The following is a 20342-nucleotide window of genomic DNA, read 5'->3' as shown; positions in this document are numbered from 1 at the left end:
GAACAGAAAACCAAGCACTGCATGCTCTCGCTCATAAGTGGGAGCTGAACAATGAGAGCACATGGACATAGGGAAGGGAACATCACACACTGGGGCCTGTCAGGGGGGTGAGGGGAAAGGGGAGAGAGAGCATTAAGACAAATACCTAATGCATGTGGAGCTTAAAACCTGCATGACGGGTTTATAGGTGCAGAAGACCACCATGGCACATGTTGAACAGTGTAACAAACCTACACATTTCGCACATGTATCCCAGAACTTAAAGCAAAATTTAAAATAAGTAATTTATCCAGGATCACCCAACCAATATGGCAGGGTCAGGCTTCAAATCCCAGAAGTCTACATTGAAAGCCTATGGTCTTTGCCACAGCCTTTTGGCCTCCACAAAGGACATCCTGACTTAGGATCAGCCTTATCTTTATAAGCAGACTCTTACAAGCTTTGCAAGTATTCATGACTAAACAGGGTTATGTTTTTTTAATTCGTTATATATAACTCTGTCTATACCAAAAAGGATTTGACAGGAACTTATATTAAAAGAAACAATAAGTTTTTGGTTTTCCTTTGCTTTTTTTCCCCACATTAATAAAGACAAAAAAATGAATGCTGGCTAAGAAATAAGGAGCTAGGGAGAAACAAATATCCAAAATGCCTTTAAGGGAAAACGCCAGATGGGAACAGAAGACATAACGTGGGATTTTCTGGCTGCTGTGACAAAAAGAGGACCATAGTAAATTTCACATTTTTCATCGTATGATAAAAAGGAAGCATGATAGTTCATCAAGAAGATACAAATGTTGTAATACTGAATTGCAAAAGGGACATATTTAACATCTTTTCAAATGATGGCTTGTGTCTTTAATTGTACGATTAGGACAGTGTAGATGACATTCACATATGAAGGCCAATGTTTGCGGCTTTGTAATTTTCCCACCCAACTCCCTCAGTAAAAATCTAGATGGGTTTGTCACAGCAGCAGGGCTAATCACATTTTCATTTCATGGGTGGCTTAGGGGGTGGACCTCACTTATTAAGCCTCTCCGGCAATCTCCTCGTCCGTGAATATGGTAGGAACAGGCCTGGATTCAGTCAATGTGGGATTCTTAACCCCAGCTTATTTTATTTTTAATTCCAGATGTCTTAGTTAAGATAAGTATTTTTAAAACAATTTTTTGGCTTCTTTCAAATGCACTTATTTATTAGCTACATATCTTAAAGTTACTACTTTTGAATTAAAATTATTTCTCTTTGAGATCATTCCATTGAAAAATCCCTCGTTTAACTTGGTGGCCCAATATTTCCCTTATTGCTAGCTTTAAAATGGCTCTCTTTCCCACTTACGACCTCTTTCTCCAATTCTGCCTATTGTTGATGTGAAGCGACTTCTGACCCAATCTTTTGGGGTGGTAACATGGTTTTCCTTTTTATCCTTTCTCCAGAACAAGCTCCATTTTTGTAAGTCTTTCATTAAGGCCTAAGCGCTATGCGTTTACTCAGGATTGTAACTTCATGCTGCTTCCTCAGGTAGAGTCCCATACCAGTGGCATCTATATCATCTAGGAGTTGCTTAGAAATGCAGATTACCTGGCCCTACCCCAGAACTAAAGATTCAAAAGTTCTAGGGAGGGGCATGGTGTTTTAACAAGCTCGCCAGGTGATTCTGATGCATACTCAGGTTTGAATACCACTAGACCAGGTTTTCCTTTCTCAAACTTTTGGACACTTCTTTTCTGTCTCCCTTATTATCTAAATCAGCAAGTAACAAGTAACTGCAGTTAAGATTGTAGACTTTGTATCCCCCACCATCTCAAAACTGGAAGCTTCAGCAACTTTGGAAATCGAGAGAATCTAAACAGTTACATATGGGTAAATTGCCTCTTTTAAAATCCCTTACCATTAGTTTGCCTTCCCATTCATTCTAATATTCCTAGTATTAGTCTCCAAGTGTGTTGCTATCTGTCCTATATATTTTAAGTAATGAAGAAGCCCAGAGCTAACAGCTCAATTTCCCCGGCAATCCTTCCAGTGGGAAAATAAAGAGAAATTACCTTTATGAGTTGTGTTTTAGGGCATCAGGCTCATTCAGCATGGATTTTTCCATTTGCCTGTGGTTGTTAACCAGCCTGCAGTGAAGAGGAATTGCCCATCTGTAGTCAGAAAATTGGAGTGGTGATATATATTTTCTCCCTTGAATGACACAGAATTCCCCATCATTATTCATTCACTTAGAAGGTCCGTTTTCAATATAAAAATGTACCTGATTTTTGCCCAAGTTCAGAAAGCCAGTGGAGAATTCTCAAACATTTTATTTCAACTTTGTGACTAATTTCCCTGTGTACCTGTTCTTGATGGGTAATTGACAAATAGGCATTTTATGGAAGCAGTGATGGAGTATTTCGCTTTTACTGAGACCACTAATGCATTACAAACGAAATGGAAAGTGTGTGTGTTTCATGTCAATCAATTTGCATTTCTTGAAATGAGAATTGGAAAAGCCAGATGGTCTTTCCTTAAAGAACAGTAGTTACATTGTTTTAGTTGTGGTTCTTACAGTTACACATAAAATTTGACGGAAACAGACAGACTTTACTTGATAGATATCTTAATCCGTTTGTGTTGCAATAAAGGAATACCTTAGACTGGGTACTTTATAAAGAAAAGAAGTTTATTTGGCTTATGGCTCTGCAGGCTGTGCAAGAAGCATGGTGTCAACATCTGTTTCTGATGAGGGCCTCAGGAAGCTTTCACTCATGGCAGAAGGGGAGCAGGTGAAGGCAGGTCAACATCTTGAGAAAGAAAGCAAGAGAGGGGACAGTGCCAGGCTCTTTTTAACAACCAGCTCTCAAGGGACTCTTGAGGGAACTCCTAGAGCTTTACCAGGAGGACAGCATCAAACCATTCATGAGGGGTCTGTCCTCGTGACCCAAACACCTCCCACTAGTCTCTACTTCCGACAGTAGGGATCAGATTTCAACACAAAACATGGCAGGGCCAAACCATATCCAAGCCATAGCACTTGGCAAGCAGGATTTTAAGGATTCTTCAGTGACCTGTGCTATTTATTGAAATTGTATAGTCATTTTGTACAAGGCACAAACAGAACAAGTGATCATAATACTTGTTTTTAAAAACAGATATAGGTAATATAAGTGTCAATAAACTACTTACTAAATCAAGGGCCGTGTCTCCTAGAACAGCTTATAATGTCAATTTCGTATAACCTTTTTTTACTTATCCAGTCCCTAAACTTATCTGTGTTCTCTCTCCTCCTTGGCCAGAGATCTTATTTCCCTCTTACTGAGAAACAGAGGACAACCTCCATGAGCCCCCTAGGGGTGCCTACTCATCTCCACCTGAGATCTCCTACCTCCATTTGGCCCAGTTTGCCAACTGGCTTAACAAGAAAAACTGTTGTACTCCAGAGGTACCACCTTGATGTTCACTGCCCCAGGATCTTCTCTGCCAGTTAACTTTTTGTCTCTTGTACTTTTGATTCCTCCCTGTCCTGTGTGGTTTACAGACTCACACATTGTCTTCCCTCTGTGACTCTTATTCCATTGTTTTGGGTACTTCCCAGGTTCAGAATCCCATCTTCTCTCACCTGGGCCCCTCATTGATCCCTCTAGCTGCAGCTGCTTTCTTCTCAGAATTTTATGCCAGGATTATTTTATTAAAAGATATGTGTGATTATGTTAGTCCCCTACACAAAAATTCAGTGGTATCCAAAAGAATTAGAAAAAAATTTTTTTTAGTATAAGCCTGAATGTCTTCTAACCATCCACCGTGAGGCCTTCTACTTTCTTTTCTGGAAGAAGTATCTTCTGCATACCTTTCTGGTTCTTTGAACATCCATGCCCATACTCAGACCTCTCAACTCCTGCCCTTGCTGTTTCCCCATCTTCAGTGTCTTTTCTCCTCTTGTTGAAATTGTCCTCAATGAGAAACTTTCCTCTCTGTTACAGTGCAAATCAATGATACCCACTTCTGTGTACCAGCAAATAAAATTCATGCTGAAATTTAATTGGCATTGTGATGATATCAAGAGCTGCAACTTTCAAGAGGTGATTAAGTCATCAATCATAAATAGCACCACTGCCTTGGGAGTGGATTAGTTATTTCAGGAATAGATTCCCAATAAAAAGGATGAGTTCAGCCTCAGTCTCCCTCTCTGTCCTGTGTGCTAACCTGCCCTTATGCCATGTTATGACACAGCAAGAAGGGCCCCACCAGGTGCTGAGGAGATGCTGTGGTCATGTCCTTGGACTTCTCAGCCTCCCGAACTGTAAGAAATAAGTTTATTTTCTTTATAAACTGCCCAGTCTCAGATATTCTTTTATAACAGCACAAAACCCACTAGAATGGTACCTATTTTACACTTTCATTATAGCACTGCCTTCGGTTGTAGTTAATTGTATGTGTCTGAGATCAGGAACAGTGTCCTTTTCTTTTTCTTTATCTTACCCAGCAACAAACATGGTGATTTATGAAAATTAGATGTTGAAGCACTGAATTAGATTGTATGCTGTTAACCAAATCCAAATGGATAATCACCGAGGTATCATAGGGAAGAAAAGGATGTTGCTTCATTTTCATCAGACATTGTCTTCTGTAATAATATTTAAATGTAATGTACTTACCCCATATCTAGAATTTTTATCTATTGGTGAATTGAATTCTTATTTTGAATTTATTATATGAAGAAGGCATTTATGTGTGTAAAGTAGAAAGATCAGGCTGGGATTAGAAATGCTAATAAGATCTAGGCCTGGCTCTTCACAAACCCAGCTGCACTGGTTCTGTAATGTCATCTAACCCTTTGGGAAGACTCCATTTCCTCATCTCTGAAATGAGGAAACTACATTCTCCCTAAAGTTTCTGCTAAGTCTAGGATTTTGTTATTTTAACCATCACTATTGTCTTTTGTCCGTTTTTGTTATGCAAAATCTACGAGTTTTTTGTTTAATACACCATTTTTCATAGCATAGACAACTGTACTTTGAATGCTTCAACGATTTCTTGATGACTAAGAGGTCCCAACCCAAGTAATTAATTCCCTGAGAGAGACAGAGAGTTAGGCAGCTCACTTCTTCCCAATTTTTCTGTGGAGCCACCAAGAACAAAGTCTACTGGAAGAAAAAGTATGGGGAAGATTTCTAAGCCCACAGTATGCCACCCCCACAAGCTGCCCTCTCTTCTTCCAACAAATGTTTATTGTGCCCTTGTTATGTACCAGGCACTCATCTAGGCATTAGAATACAGTGATGAGCAAGGCAGACAAGGACCCTTCATTCTGATAGCTTATAAAAGAAACATGATAAACAAGAAAACAAATTTTTTAAAAGTCATTTTTATCTGGTGATATGGGTCAAGGGAACAATAAAAGAGAGTCTTGTAATAGGTTTTTGAATACCTAATTTAGCTCAAGTGGACATGAAGGGGCCAAAATAATTAAAGAAGCCACATATGCAAAGATCTAGGGGGCACAGGCAAACTACCCAACTAAAAGAACATTGGTGCCCCTAGTACAGTGGGAAACAAACTCCTAGGAGTCAGATCCAGTTTCCCCAGTGGAGATGATTTCTGAGGAGTGGGTTCCTGACAGAAAAGATGAGTTTGGCCTGCATTTCTCTCTCTCATGCTCACTTGCATGAAGCATCATTAGACCTCATTTAAAGCTCAGATCTTCTGTAGGACAAAGCTAAAATGCATAGATCATCTCTGATAGCAGAAGACAGCGACTCTACTTATTTCTCCAATACATACACTGCAACCATGGGGCTCACATTTGTGAAGCATTTCTGTGGTCAGACTTAGCTGTTTTTATTGTCTATGGCATAAAGGAGATGAGCTTCAAGTCATGTGCAACTTGTGGGATTTGAACCTCTTTTAGGTCCAATTCAGGATTGTACATTAAAATGAAAGCTCGTAAGAATGATACTGATAGTAGCACTGATTAAATTTTCATTAACAAACTTTAGTACTTCCTTTTCAAAACAATTGGCGTCTCATAGCTCATCAAGATCATAGGAATGAGAGACCTGTGGAATCAGGTCCACATTCCTCAGCCAGTCTGCACTTGAGCCACTCATCCCTTAAATACCATTACGTACCATTACATGCTGGCTCTTAATGTGAGCTTCACCCCAGTCATGCTATCAAGAATAATGGACAAGATTCTGAACTTCAAAGTTATGCAGACCTGAGCTTAGATCTCCATTTTGCCATATACTTGCTGTATGACCAATAAGACTTTCTCAACCTTGTGAATAACGGTATCTAACTTATAATGTCATAGGAAGTACTCAGTAAGTGATATGATTATTGATTATAAAATGAAAGCTCTGTTGTTATTATTATTGTCAGGCTTCTAATTGTCTCTGAAAAGCACCCCTCCCAATTAATAACTATGAGCATTTGCTTAGCTGCATATCCCATCTAGAAGGTCCTTTCCCACCTTCATCCCAATATGCCCCATGAAATTCTTTCTATCCAGCAGAGGCCAGTTCAAGTTTTGCTTTCTTATCCATCCATAGTCAACCTGATTAGTTTCATCTTCTCTGAGGTTTGTGAGCCTTAGAGACACTACCATGCTCTTTGTTCTTTCACCACTGCTAGCCCGTCCCGTATCCCTCCTTTCTTTCTGATTCAGCATATAACCTCAGGAAGGGAGTGTATTGGTCAATTCTCACACAGCTATAAAGAAATATCTGAGACTGGATAAATTATGAAGAAAAGAGGTTATTTGGCTCGTGGTTCCACAGGCTGTACAGGAAGAATGGCAGCACCCACTCCTCTTCTGGGGAGGCCTTAGGGAACTTACAATCATGACGGAAGGTGAAGGAGGAGCAAGACATCTTACAAGGTGGAACAGTAGCAAGAGAGAGAGAGGGGAAGGTGCTACACACTTTTAAACAACCAGATCTGGTGAGAACTTACTATGATGGCAACAGCACCAAAGGGAATAGTGCAAAACCATTCATGAGAAAGTGCCTTTCCGATCCACTCACCTCCCACCAGGCCCCATCTCCAGTACTGGAGATTACCAATTGAATATGAGATTTGTGTGGGGACGCAGATCCAAACCACATCAGCCAATAATCTTGTCCTCAATTTATCATACCTCCCTCTTCCCTGAAATAATGAATCAATGAACAAATAAATGAGTGTCCTCAGTGTAAAGATTTTCCTATAGTTCAAATCAATGTCACCCACCTCTGAGAATCCATTTTATACCTTTATGACTGCTCCACCTTGATGTTGTAGGTAACTGTGTGTGAGATCAAGGGCACTTGCCTGCAGGGGAACAAATTATAAGAATGAAGCAATCCTGTGGAGAGAAACACAGAACTATGTGAGAGAAGAGGTTTTCTTTGTAGGATTATACATTTTTAAAATGCGAATTGGATACTAATAGTAGATCAAGAAATCATTCTATCTAGTAGGCTGCCATCAACAATCTTTAGTGGAATGGAATAGGATAGAAAACATCAAGGTGAATTGCGTGTAATATAGTTAACAATCATTTGGCAAAAAAGATTACTGGATCCACTCCCAAAATTTCTGATGCTATAGGTCTGGGGTGACAACTGAGACTTTTCATTTATAACATGTGTTTCTTTGAACAGAGTCTTAATATAAAATGTGTTCCTTGCTGTAGGTCTCAGCCAAAAAATGTTTGAGAAAAACATTGTTCTACTTCATAAAGAGTCAGCTCTAAGGGACACATTTTTATAATTTCACCCAAAGTGCTCTGACATACGTTGTCTTGGAACATTTTAACATCCTTGTCAGGTAGGTAGGAATATGGGAAAGTATAATCATTGTAGAGTGAAGGGGACCAAGGGACTTAGAGGTACTTAACAGATCTTTGTTGAGCAGGCAGTTTGGCTTAGCATAGGCACACAGGTAAACAGCGGTTGATTTAGAACCAGAACCCAGAATTGAAATTATGATTTCTTCACTAATTAAATGAGTGGCTTTTAAACTGTTCAGAGTTTATCATAAGGATTATGAAAAAATTCTCCAAAGATGTTTTTAATTTATAAACAAGAAGTCACATTAAGCCATGCCACTTTTAACTGTGAGCATGGAGTCCCAACATAAGCAACAGCAGCAGCTGCAAAAAAAAAAAAAAAAAAAAAAAAAAAAAAAAAAAAAAAAAAAAAAAAAAAGTAGAAAATGATTAATAAATGCAGAATAAATGATATTAGAAAGTAATTGTCTTGCAATCCCAAAGGAAAGAATGGATCTAGACAGCAATCATCAGTGGATGGTGGAACAGGCATCAGACTGACACATCCCAAGCACTGGTCTGTCTCAGCGTTTCTAACAGTGGGTCACACGGATCTTATGTGCCTCATAATTGATACAGTGGGAAGGACAGCACCATCTGTGAAGAACTGTTTCTTTAAAAAAAGGATCTAGAACCAGAAATACCATTTGACCAAGTAATTCCATTACTTGGTATACACCCAAAGGATTATAAATCATTCTACTATAAAGACACATGTACATGTATGTTTATTGCAGCACTATTTACAATAGCAAAGACTTGGAATCAACCCAGATGCCCATGAATGATAGATAAAGAAAATGTTGCACGTCTACGCTATGGAATACTATGCAGCCATAAAAACAGGAATTTATGTTCTTTGTGGGGACGTGGATGAAGCTGGAAGTCATCATCCTCAGCAAACTAACACAAGAACAGAAAACCAAACACTGCATGTTCTCACTCATAAGTGGGAGTTGAATAATGAGAACACATGGACACAGGGAAGGGAACATCATACACCAGGGCCTGTCAGGGGTAGGAGGCAAGGGGAGGGAGAGCATTAAGACAAATACCTGATGCATGTGGGGCTTAAAACCTAGATGACTGATTGATAGGTGCAGCAAACCACCATGGTACATGCATACCTATGTAACAAACTTACACATTCTCCACATGTATCCCAGAACTTAAAAGAAAAAATGAACCTGAACATAATCAAGGCTCTCAATCTAACTGCCACCTTATAGGTTAGCTAACTAAAGAAGGCAAATTACAACAGGAGGAGTGGCACCCAGCTAAATCTACACTGTGAGATATTCAACAACATTAGTATCCATGCTGGAGATTTTGGAGGGCTTGTTTTGTGAGACAGTCAACATTAATACCCAAGCAGATTTTGGAGGGCTTGTTAAACAGAAATGTCCTGGGCCCTGCTCCCAAAGTTTGTGCTTCTGTGGGACTAGATGGGGCTTGAGAAGAGAATTTGCATTTCTGGCAGATTCCCAGGAGACACTGATGCCACTGATCCAGGGGCCACACTTTGAGAGCTACTGGTTGACAGGACAAACAACCTGCTTATCCAACCAATCCGTGACATGAGAGGGAGTAGGGATATTATAGAATTAAATGCCTTCCAGCAGCCTCCAACCTTACGGCAATATATGAACTTCATCTGGTTCTTCATTCAAGGCAGCTGCAAAAAGAAATTCTGAAGCAACTGGGAAAATCTAAATGTAGACCAAGTGTGGAGTTTAAATAAAGAAATTACCCTTAATTCTGTTGAGTGTAATACTATCGTGAGGATTACATTAAAACTTTTAAAAATTCGTGATGAAGGAATTTTTGTGATCAAATGATAGGACTCTGAAACATGATTATCAAAATGTTGATAGTTGGTGAAACTGGATGATCATATCTAGGGCCTTGTTATGCTATTATCTGTACTTTTTCATATGTGTGAAAGTTTTCACAATAAGCTCTTTTTAAAAATGACTACTGCCTATGCTAGACTTCTTCGCATTATAGAGAAGTACACCCCCTTCATCTAGAGATCAGCATTTAAATGGCCTCAACCAGCCCGGCAAAAAATAAAAACCCGGCACCCAGAAATAAACAAAGATAAATTACCTTTATGCTCCAGAAGTCGCTGTAACAAGATTCTACTGAAGCCATGAATCTTACCCTGTTGAATATCAGTCAGACTTATTTAATGTACACTTCTCATTCCACATTTGATCTAGTAAAGGAAGCCTGCTGGAAGCAGGTACAGTGACAGCAGGAAAAATTGCATCCTTATAGCCCGACACTTGGAGAACCAAAAAAGTATAATAAATAATTGGATCAACACATTATACAGTGACGAATTATTGATTAATTCATCAGTAGTAAGTGTTAGCCTTTATAGTACATTTATGTGTCAGTTACCATTCCAATTACTTATATTAATGCTGTTAACCCACAGGGAAATCCACTGAAATTGGCATTGTTGGATTCTATATTTTACAGATAAGGGAGCACACCAGAACATAGAGGGGTTAAGTAACTTGCCTAAGTTCACAGAGCGGAGAGTTTCTGCTCTGAACCACTGTCAATACTTCCCTATAAAAAAAATTAAACTACATTCAATGTATTTTATTTAAGGCATATATTGGGATCAAATGAAAGTATAAAAGGTGATTTAGGCACGTTCTTCAACTGAAATTTGTTTTAAAGAGTTTTTAAGGTATCTACAGGGATAAACGGGCTATTTGGAAATCTCCCTGAAGAAAGCATGGTATAGGAGAAATAGCATAGACTCTGAAGTTAGAAGAGACCTGGGTTCAGATTCCTAGGCAAGTTACTTGACCTCTCTCATTCTCAGCCCTCTTGGCTTTAAAGTGAAGGTAGTACATCACGTGTTTATACAGATCAAATGAGTTAATGGTCTAGAATTAGTTCATATACTCCCTTCTCATGTGGAGGAGCTGGTGATGCCAGGTAGATGAATCGTTACTTTAAAATAGGCAAAGATACTCAATATCCAGAACTTATAAATGTGAAAGTCCAGTTAAGGATTAGGCACTAATCCTTAGTACTAAAGAGAACACTTCATGATCCCAGGCCTTAATAATGGATACCCATTAATGACACTGGTGTCACCATTTAAACAACACTTACTGAGCCAGCTTTCCCTCCGTCAGTTTCTCAGGCCCATGGTGCACAGGCCAAGCTTCCTCCCAGGCCTGTCTGCTGTGTCCTCAGTTAAAAAGAAGAAACTTCCCTTGGAACTGTGGATCAGCAGGATGTATGGGCAACTCAGCCTTTTGGTAAGGTTTTTCAAGCATGGCTGAAAGGCCTCAGCAGGATCTGCACACACAGATCCTTGAAAGAACCCTTAGACACACCGACTAGGGCTGACCCCCACAAGGCAGCAAGAGAAGGGAGAGCCTGTTGTGGGCCAGGCATTGTGCAGTGTATCCAGGCGGGGTAAGGACCAAGCCAGCTGGACAGCAGCTGCAAGAACTAGGATCCACAGGCGCCAAAACAGGACTCCAGTCCAGGCTTTTAAGTATGGAGTGAGAAATCAGGTCTGGGCATGGAACTTATTTTATATATTTGTTCTATTTTTTAAATAAAAATATTTACAGACCCTTTTCACAAGATGGCGCCGAAAGCGAAGAAGGAAGCTCCTGCCCCTCCTAAAGCCGAAGCCAAAGCGAAGGCTTTAAAGGCCAAGAAGGCAGTGTTGAAAGGTGTCCACAGCCACAAAAAAAAGAAGATCCGCACGTCACCCACCTTCCGGCGGCCCAAGACACTGCGACTCCGGAGGCAGCCCAAATATCCTCGGAAGAGCGCCCCCAGGAGAAACAAACTGGACCACTATGCTATCATCAAGTTTCCGCTGACCACTGAGTCTGCCATGAAGAAGATAGAAGACAATAACACACTTGTGTTCATTGTGGATGTTAAAGCCAACAAGCACCAGATCAAACAGGCTGTGAAGAAACTCTATGACATTGATGTGGCCAAGGTCAACACCCTGATTCGGCCTGATGGAGAGAAGAAGGCATATGTTCGACTGGCTCCTGATTACGATGCTTTGGATGTTGCCAACAAAATTGGGATCATCTAAACTGAGTCCAGCTGGCTAATTCTAAATATATGTATATCTTTTCACCATAAAAAAAAAAAAAAAAAAAAATATTTACATACCTTTATATATGTACATAAAATGTGTAAATATAAATTGGTGTAATTTCCACTGATACAATTAATATTTGCCAGCTTTAAGAATGGCCGTAATCAAAAAATAATAGATGTTGTTGTGGATGTGGTGAAAAGGAAACACTTTTACACTGCTGGTGGGAATGTAAACTAATACAACCATTATGGAAAACAGTGTGGAGATTTCCTAAGGTACTAAAAGTAGATCCACTGTTTGATCCAGCAATGCCACTCTTGGGTATGTACCCAGAGGAAAAGAAGTCATTATACCAAAAAAGATACTTGCACACTCATGTTTATAACAGCACAATTTGCAATTGCAAAAATATGGAACAAGGCCAAATGCCCATCAACCAACAAGCGGATAAAGAAAATGTAAGATAGTTAGATGTAATAGAATACTACAGAGCCATAAAAGGAACGAAATAGTGGGATTCACAGAAACCTGCGTGGAATTGGAGACCATTATCGTAAGTGAAGTAACTCAGGAATGGAAAACCAAGGATCATATGTTCTCACTCATAAGTGGGAACTAACCAATGAGGATGCAAAGGCATAAGAATGATACAATGGATTTTGGAGACTCAGAAAAAAAAGGTGGGAGGGGGGTGAAGGATAAAAGTCCACATATTGGGTATAGTGTACACTGCTCAGGTGATGAGTGCAGAAATCTCAGAAATCACCACTAAAGAACTTATTCATGTAACCAACACCACCTGTTCCTCAAAAACCTATTGAAATAAAAATAAATAAAATTTAGAATATATTTCTCTAAAAATTGTTTTATAAAAGAAAACAAAAAAAATAGCTGGCTTAATGATGGCATTGTTAGTATGGCAATATTTATAAAAGCAAAAAAGAGAATCTAAATATTCATCAGTAAAATACTGATGGAGAAAATGTGGAACATTCTTGGGATAGAATATCAGAGTTATACAAAAGAGTAGTTTGGATCTAAACTTAACATAGAGCCATTGCAAAAAAAAAAAAAGAATTTTAGAACAGAATATGTCTCACATAATGTATATAAATTTTAAAATAAAAAACATATGGAGGTGTATTTGTATGTATGGAATTTGCTAGTAGACTAATGGGGTATATAACAAGTATATAATAATAGCTGCGTCTTGTGGAGGAGGAAGGGAATCAGCCTAGATTTGCAGGTCAAAAGGGAATTCTACTTTATGTTATGTTTTATTTCTTTTTTAAAAAAAGATCTATTGGAAATAAGGGGGTCTGGAGGCCTGAAGGCAAAAGGAACTGTACGTAAATACTGTGCTCTTGTTGATGAGATCATTTCCCACAAGGAAGAGACTAACAATTCTCACACTACCATACATGTATGTTGGAATTGACCAATTAAGTAATTGGCAGATGGTGGGTTTCGGGTTTCTCAGTGTTGGGGTCAAATGTACAGATCAGCAACAGGAGGAGGCTAGAATGATCCATGGTAATGAGTCAAAGTTGGAGATACTTGCTTATGAACTCATGCTTAACTTAATATAGATTAAGATTAACAACTTCATATAGAACAGAGATAGAAATATTTGTGGGTACATGTATATACACAGGTTAGTACACACACATGTAATTCTTTGCTCCATCAATAGGGAGGACCTAAAAGAAATGACAGCACAGTAGCAGCACAACATCTACCACCCTGTTCTTGTTTCTAATAACATTCCCTAATAAGAGGAATAAGGACTCCTTAGAGAATGGATTATTCTGGGACTAGAGCATCCTGTAGTACCAAGAAGTAAGGAGTTCTTTAAAAAAAAGGATGGAGGGGTGGCAAGTCAAAGGGCCCAGGAACCCAGGGAAAGCTCTCCCAATGGCCAAAGCTGGAAAAACTTCAGCAACAAAATAAAGTAGTATTGGGTTATAACCTCAAATATAAATAAATATCTGTAAGTCCGTACTAATATAAATTATTGAATAAATTAATAAATGAGGAAGAAGAGACAAGTCTTCTATGCAGAATAAATTAAGTAGATTATGTAATGTAGATACTCTCCCCTAAAAGAGGGAGCCTCTCACCCCTTAAATGTGGACTACACATAATGATTTTCTTCTAATGAGTACAGGATGAAAATGAGGAGAGAGGAATAGCTGTACAGTGGAGAAACCAACAAACACTGTCTTAGCCAGGTCAGTGTCGATGCTCACAAACTATGTTGATAGTAAGTACCCTTAATATCATGAAAATGGCACTTAAATTTTGTGATCTTTCTCCCAAAAATCCATAATTCCAGTCTAATAATGAGAAAAATGTCAGGTAAATTCCATTAGTGGTGTATCCTACAAAATATGTGACTGCTGTTCTTTACAATGGTCAAGGTCATCAAAAACAATAGAGCTTGAGAAAAGGTCACAGCCAAAGGGAGCCCAGGATAAATCAAAAGTAAGTATAATATGGTACCCTGGAGGGAATCCTGAAACAGGAAAAAGACATTAAGTATAAATTAGGGAACTCTGAATAAACCGTTTAGTTCATCAAAATGTACCAATATCGGTTCATTAATTACAGCAAATATACTGTACTAATGTAAGATGCTAAAAATAGGGAAAACTAGAGTGTACTCTCCATTCAGTTTTGACCGTACTGTCCACTCAGTTTTTAAGTCTAAAACTGTTCCCCAAAAAATAGTTTATTAATTTTTTAAAAAACACTTGAAAATATGACAAAACATTGAGCTGTCAACTGGGTTGTTTATTCTTTGGTTCTCGGTTTTGTAGTTTCTCAGAAATAGAAAGATGAAAACTTAGAGCAGACTTACGTCCCACACATTATGTGAATTCATCATCTTGGTGGGAAATTTTACTCTCAGTTTTCTTGTTTATATTAACACTGGTAAATCAAACATCTCTTATATAAGGCCAAGATATAAGCTAAAAATTGTTGAACTTCTTTGCACACAAATCTTTCTGCAAATAGGATGACTTTCTAAAAGTGAAATTTTACATCTACTGCCAAACTACATCCTCAAAATGTTATACTTATTTTTATTGGCACTCTGTGTCTGAGAGTGTCTATTTCCTAGTTGCCTAGAAACCACTAGGTATGCTCATTATGTTCCTCTGTCAGTTTGATAAGCAAAAAGATCTTACCACATTTGTGCTTTCATTTGCAGTTCTGATTGTTAATAGGGTGAGCGTTATTATTTCTCATACTTGCATTTCCCTGTTCATGTCCTTTGTCCATTTTTCCATTGCTCTATAACAGCTCTTCGAAAAGTATAAACATTTCGAAGAGTGTTCTTTTCTCTGTTGACTTTAGCGATACTTTTGCATTCTTCCACCCTCTGCTTCTGTGGACACACTCAAGGCTGGTGGCCCTCAGCTCCACCCTCTTTCTGCTCTGTAATTGCCCCTCAAACTCTCTAATCCATACAAATATCTGACTGTTCTCCCAGAAAAAAAAGGCACAAAAGGAGCAGGGACCATGACTGTCTTAGCATGACCAACTGTCCTGGCTTATTTGGGACCAGGGCAGTTTCTGGGACTTTGAGTGTTCAAACTAGGACAGTCCTGAGCACACAGAAACAGTTGATCACCCTGAAAGGTAGGTTAAATACTCAATAAGTATTTACTGAATGAGTCCTCGATAACTTCCAGGACTGCTCTTCCAGCCAGCTTAATCTTTTGGCCCGCAGATCCACACCTCTAATTCTTCATGGACAGCACCACTTCAATAGCACAGACATCTCACTTTTAATATGTGTGAAACTCCCTGAACTACCCTTGGCTCCTTTTGTATTCACTTTCCCAGTGAATTCTTTCTCTAGCATTTTAGAATTCCAGTAATCCTTACACATTTGACAGTTCTCAATTTTGTAAGGCAACTGCCAGGGTTAGGGTTATTGGAACTAATGTAAGTTCACTGTAAACTCTGAAATGGCTCCATTCATGTGGCTGTGTTATACAGTGCTTTCACCCTTATGGCTGCTCCCTTTGTTCCGATATTTCTAAAGAATAATGGTTGTGTTTCCAAGTAATGACACTTTGTTACACACAAAAGCATCTTGCAGTGAATAAAAAGTAGCAGAATTATTATTAATACAAGGAGTTCAACAGTGAGTTTAAGAGTGTATATTTGATAACTATAATTAAAACACGAATGTCAGTTTCAAGAAAGAAGTAAAGCTATAATGTGACTCTGAGAAAGCTGAGAATTGTTAGGTCTCAAAGAAAGTTAACTGAAGCATCAGTTTAGTTGTTCTGCTATCTGTTAGATGAACCTGCTAAATTACCTAATCTGTGACTTGACTGCCTCATTTTACAATCACTGCCAAACACAGCAGGTCTTTCGTTGACAAAATCTCATTCACTTTGTTAATCTTTATGCTTGTATCAGTTAGTTCAAGCCACAAGGACAAAATACTGAGACTGTGTAGATTAAACAACGGAAAATTTTTTTTCACAATCTGGAAACTGGAAGTTTAAGACGAGGCTGCCAGCATGGTCAGGTTCCAGGGAGGGCTGTCTTGCAGCCTAGAACAGGCTCCATCTTCTCGCTGTGTCCTCACTTGGCAGAGAGAGCTCTGGCGTCTCTCTTCCTATCAGGGCACCAGCTCTATCAGTTTAGGGTTCTATTCTTATGACCTCATTGAACCTTAATCACTCCTTTAAAAGCCCCATCTTCATTACAGTCACAAGGGTAGTTAGGGCTTCAACATGTGAATTTTCAGGAGACACAAGCTAGTCCATAGCAATGCTGGCTTCCTTTATAGAGAAACTGAATTTAAGTAACTCAATTCTTGCAAACATAGCTATTAACACACTGATTATAATACAAACAGCTTCATTTTTGTAAACTTCTGTTTTACATGTGCCACCTGCCCTTAAAGTACTGCCTGTGTTCCCTGTAAAGGTGACTGTGCACCTGTTGCTGTGGTCCCAGCTAGCTAGCGCAGTTAACTCAGCAGAATTCTTTTCAAGCTCTTTTTCTCCACCCCTGCAGCATTGATAAGTTTGTCCTTATCTGACCACACATTTTCTTACCTTCATACCACCTGTAAGCAACTACCCGTGCATTTTTTCCTCCCTTCTAGCCTCTATTTGTCTTTTCTATCAAGAAGCACTTCATTCCTCTATCTACCCAGCTATACCTCTTAGCATTTGTTTCTATTCTGTGTATACATGTATTAGTATGCCATGTATACATGTTTCTCTATAAACTATGTTTATATAGCGATACTTTATATTATTGCCAAGTGCGTTACGTTTCAGAGTGCTTTTACGTTTCAGAGTACCTGTTTGATTCTCGTGACACATCAGGGAAGATAGGTGGCCAGATAAGTATACAAAGAAGAGTTTTATCTCTGTTAACAAATATGAAAGCTGAAACTCAGAGAGACAAAACAATCTACTTAGGTCACCCCTAATGCCTTGCCTTCTACTAACCTCAAAATATTCTTTCTTTATCTGCATATTAGATTAAGTATTTGCACCCATGAGTGTATCCCTTTGTCAATATATCCTATTTCAGAGACTCCTATTTGTAGTATGTGAAACACAGGCTCACTGTATACATAATGTGGGAATTTTTTTTTCCCATAGAGAGATGCCAGTAAATATGAAATTATTATCGACCATCAGCACCATCATGAATATCCAGATAATTGAATGTTTTTGAATGAAGAATACTTAATGTGCTAGATATATCTGCTAACATTCATTCTTGGCAAGGCTGCATACAAGTGTGTATCTGTAATAATTGAGAAATGAACAGTTTTCCAAAAATATTACCCTCATGTCTGTTGGTGCCAAAAATACAACCTTTCTTAAAGACCTTATCTAGATGATCTTTAATGTGGGCATTATTTTAACAGGGAATGCTTTAGTCACTTGTCATTATTCTTTTGCAAATTATTATCATTTCCCCATCTCCTCCTGTATTAGAGTTCTCCAGAGAAACAAAATCGATCGACTATATATAGATGATTTATGATAAGTCATTGGCTCATGCAATTATGGAGTCTGGCAAGCCCCATGATCTGCCATCTGCAAACTGAAGACCTGGGGAGGCTGGTGGTATAAATTCCAGTCCAATCGCAAAGGCCGAAGAAACAAGAGTGCTAATGATATAAGTCCCAGTCTAATTGCAGGAGATCAATGTCTCAGCTCAGTAGTCAGGCGGAGAGAACAAATTCTTCTTTACTCTGTCTTTTTGTTCTCTTCAGGCCCTCAATGCATTGAATGGTACATTCCCACATTTGGGAGGGCCATCTGCATTACTCAGTCTACCAATTCAAGTGCTCATCTCATCCGGAAACGTTGCATACCCAACCAGAAATAATGTTTAGTCAAATATCCGGGCATCCTGTGGTCCAATCATGTCGACACATAGAATTAACCATCACATCCCCATTTCTCCATTTCCTCCTTCTACTTGTGACACGAGAAACTTAAACTTCGAGTAACTGCATTGTGATTTACTTCTAAATAAAGTATGTTCTGTTTGTATTACAAATTTAAATAGATGTATAGGTGCTTCTTGACTTCCAAATCATTGAGTAAATAATGTTAAGTTGTGAATGAGATGCAGCTGGCTCTTTGGCAGGGTTCAGGTGGTCTCACTCCACAGTAGAGTTCTTAACATTGGCCATGAGCTCCAGGAAATGCATCAAAACCACCATTCTCCCACCCAAAGGAACAAATCAAGTAGAAAGAATACCAACACCTAAGGCATATAGCATATGCATATAACATTGAGCATGCCATAGTCCTTGTGAACAGTGCTCCCTGGAGTTGTGCAGTACACAACTGGATGCCTGCACATCCATACATGGTAGCCCTGCCAGGTGTGCAGACTGCAAGAACTATCACAATCAGATGAGCCACTCTAAGATACTCTCAGAAGAGGAAGTAGCAAAATAACCTGATGAAATAGAAAGAATGGGGTTATTGTATTTAAAGTTCTGTATTCAAATGCTGGCACTACCCTGTCTTCTGGGAAACATGATCTCAGCAAGCTTGCTGAGGTCTGAGAGCCTTGGTGTCTCTCCCTACTTCACAGATTCTTGAGTGTTAAATGAGATCATATGGAAGGGAAAATTATGCATAAAATCATAACATTCTATTTTAACAAATAGAAGCTTATAGAAAGAGAGAAATAGACCCACCTCCCTTGCTCCGGTGATTAGATTGGGAGAATAGGGCATTTAAAGAGTATGTGCTTCAGCTTGTTACAGCACCAATTTGTGGAGGAGGATGAGTGGAGATCTCTTTTCCTTTACAGCTCTCCCATGCGCAATGGCTCACAAACAGCAGTCCAGGGAGCAGCTGCCTCACGCCCAACAAAGCGTGGTATCCATAGCCCCAAACAGTCTACCCTCCCCTGTCTTTCCTGACATCCCACCACAGAGTAAAGTCAAGGACACACTGAGTCCATCAGTACCTTCAAGAATACCTACTCCTCTGTTCTGTTGGGTACAATGCAAACTGCCTGCCACAGACTTAGACCCCAAAGATTCTCAGTTGCAAGCCCAGGCAGAGCTAACTGCACATGAAGAGCAGAGTGGAAAGAAATCAATGTTTGCCCAATGGAAAAGAAAAAAATCAATTGAGAGGAGGGAAAATGTTATCTCTAAGCCTTTGAAAGCAGTGGCTTAGGTAGCTATAATCAGCATATAAAGAAGGAAAGGAGATTTGAAAAAGTAGAGAATCTTTTTACATTTAAGTTCATAGTTCTAAAGAGCTCAATAGTTCAGAAAGTATTTTTTAATAGTGGTGAAATTCACACAACCTAAAATTAACCATTTTAAAGTGGACAATTCAGTGACATTTACTACATTTACAGTGTTGTACAACCACTACCTCTATGCAGTTCCAAAACATCAAGAAGTGTTTGTAATTCTAGTATTATACATGCAGAAACTACAGTTAAAAGTCTGAGAAATTTTTCTTAGACTTTTCAGCCCTTTAGACTTAACTCCCCAGATTATATTTGAGTGTTGTATTGTTGCTTTCTGCCTAGCTGATATTATGTGTCTTCAGTGTTTAAGAATGGGCTGATTTAAACTTATTTCCACATTTGGTAAGGTGAGTGGGAGAGAGGTGATTATAGATTTCTACAGACAGGCAAAAACATATGGGAATATGTTTATGTTCGCATATGTACTGACAGAATGTTTAAACAATTAAATAAAAAGTAGAAAATTATTTCAGTTATATGCATTTCTTTTGCCTAGGGTCATAGGCAGATGAATCAATAGTGTAACTCATAAAAATTAATCTCAATGCAAAATTGAATGTAGTCTGTCACCTCTGCACCAATTTTTTCCCTAAAAACTGGCAAAGTTGGTTTAACTAAGCAAAAAGCAAGCTTCTTGAGAACTGGGTCAGAAGGATGTGGAAAATGTTT

General features: G+C 38.8%; 2 protein-coding genes across 2 annotated transcripts in view; both read left to right on the top strand.

Moving 5' to 3' along the window:
• Nucleotides 1–20342, top strand: part of NWD2 (NACHT and WD repeat domain containing 2) — a 200580-nt gene that overhangs the window by 156994 nt on the left and 23244 nt on the right. The gene's annotated exons all lie outside the window — the stretch shown is intronic.
• On the top strand, nt 11415–11885 carry LOC108303472 (60S ribosomal protein L23a). Its single transcript, XM_017527304.1, has one exon. It carries the CDS (start codon nt 11415–11417, stop codon nt 11883–11885), a length of 471 nt encoding a protein of 156 aa, XP_017382793.1.

Source organism: Cebus imitator, unplaced genomic scaffold, assembly GCF_001604975.1.
Source record: "Cebus imitator isolate Cc_AM_T3 unplaced genomic scaffold, Cebus_imitator-1.0 Scaffold47, whole genome shotgun sequence".
In the NCBI taxonomy this organism is placed as follows: domain Eukaryota; kingdom Metazoa; phylum Chordata; class Mammalia; order Primates; family Cebidae; genus Cebus; species Cebus imitator.
Note: the sequence above shows the minus strand (reverse complement) of the source record. Positions and strands in the feature narration are given on the sequence as shown.

Bases quoted from the DNA above. Each gene is read 5' to 3' on its own strand.
- LOC108303472 (XM_017527304.1), top strand. From the start codon at position 11,415: ATGGCGCCGAAAGCGAAGAAGGAAGCTCCTGCCCCTCCTAAAGCCGAA.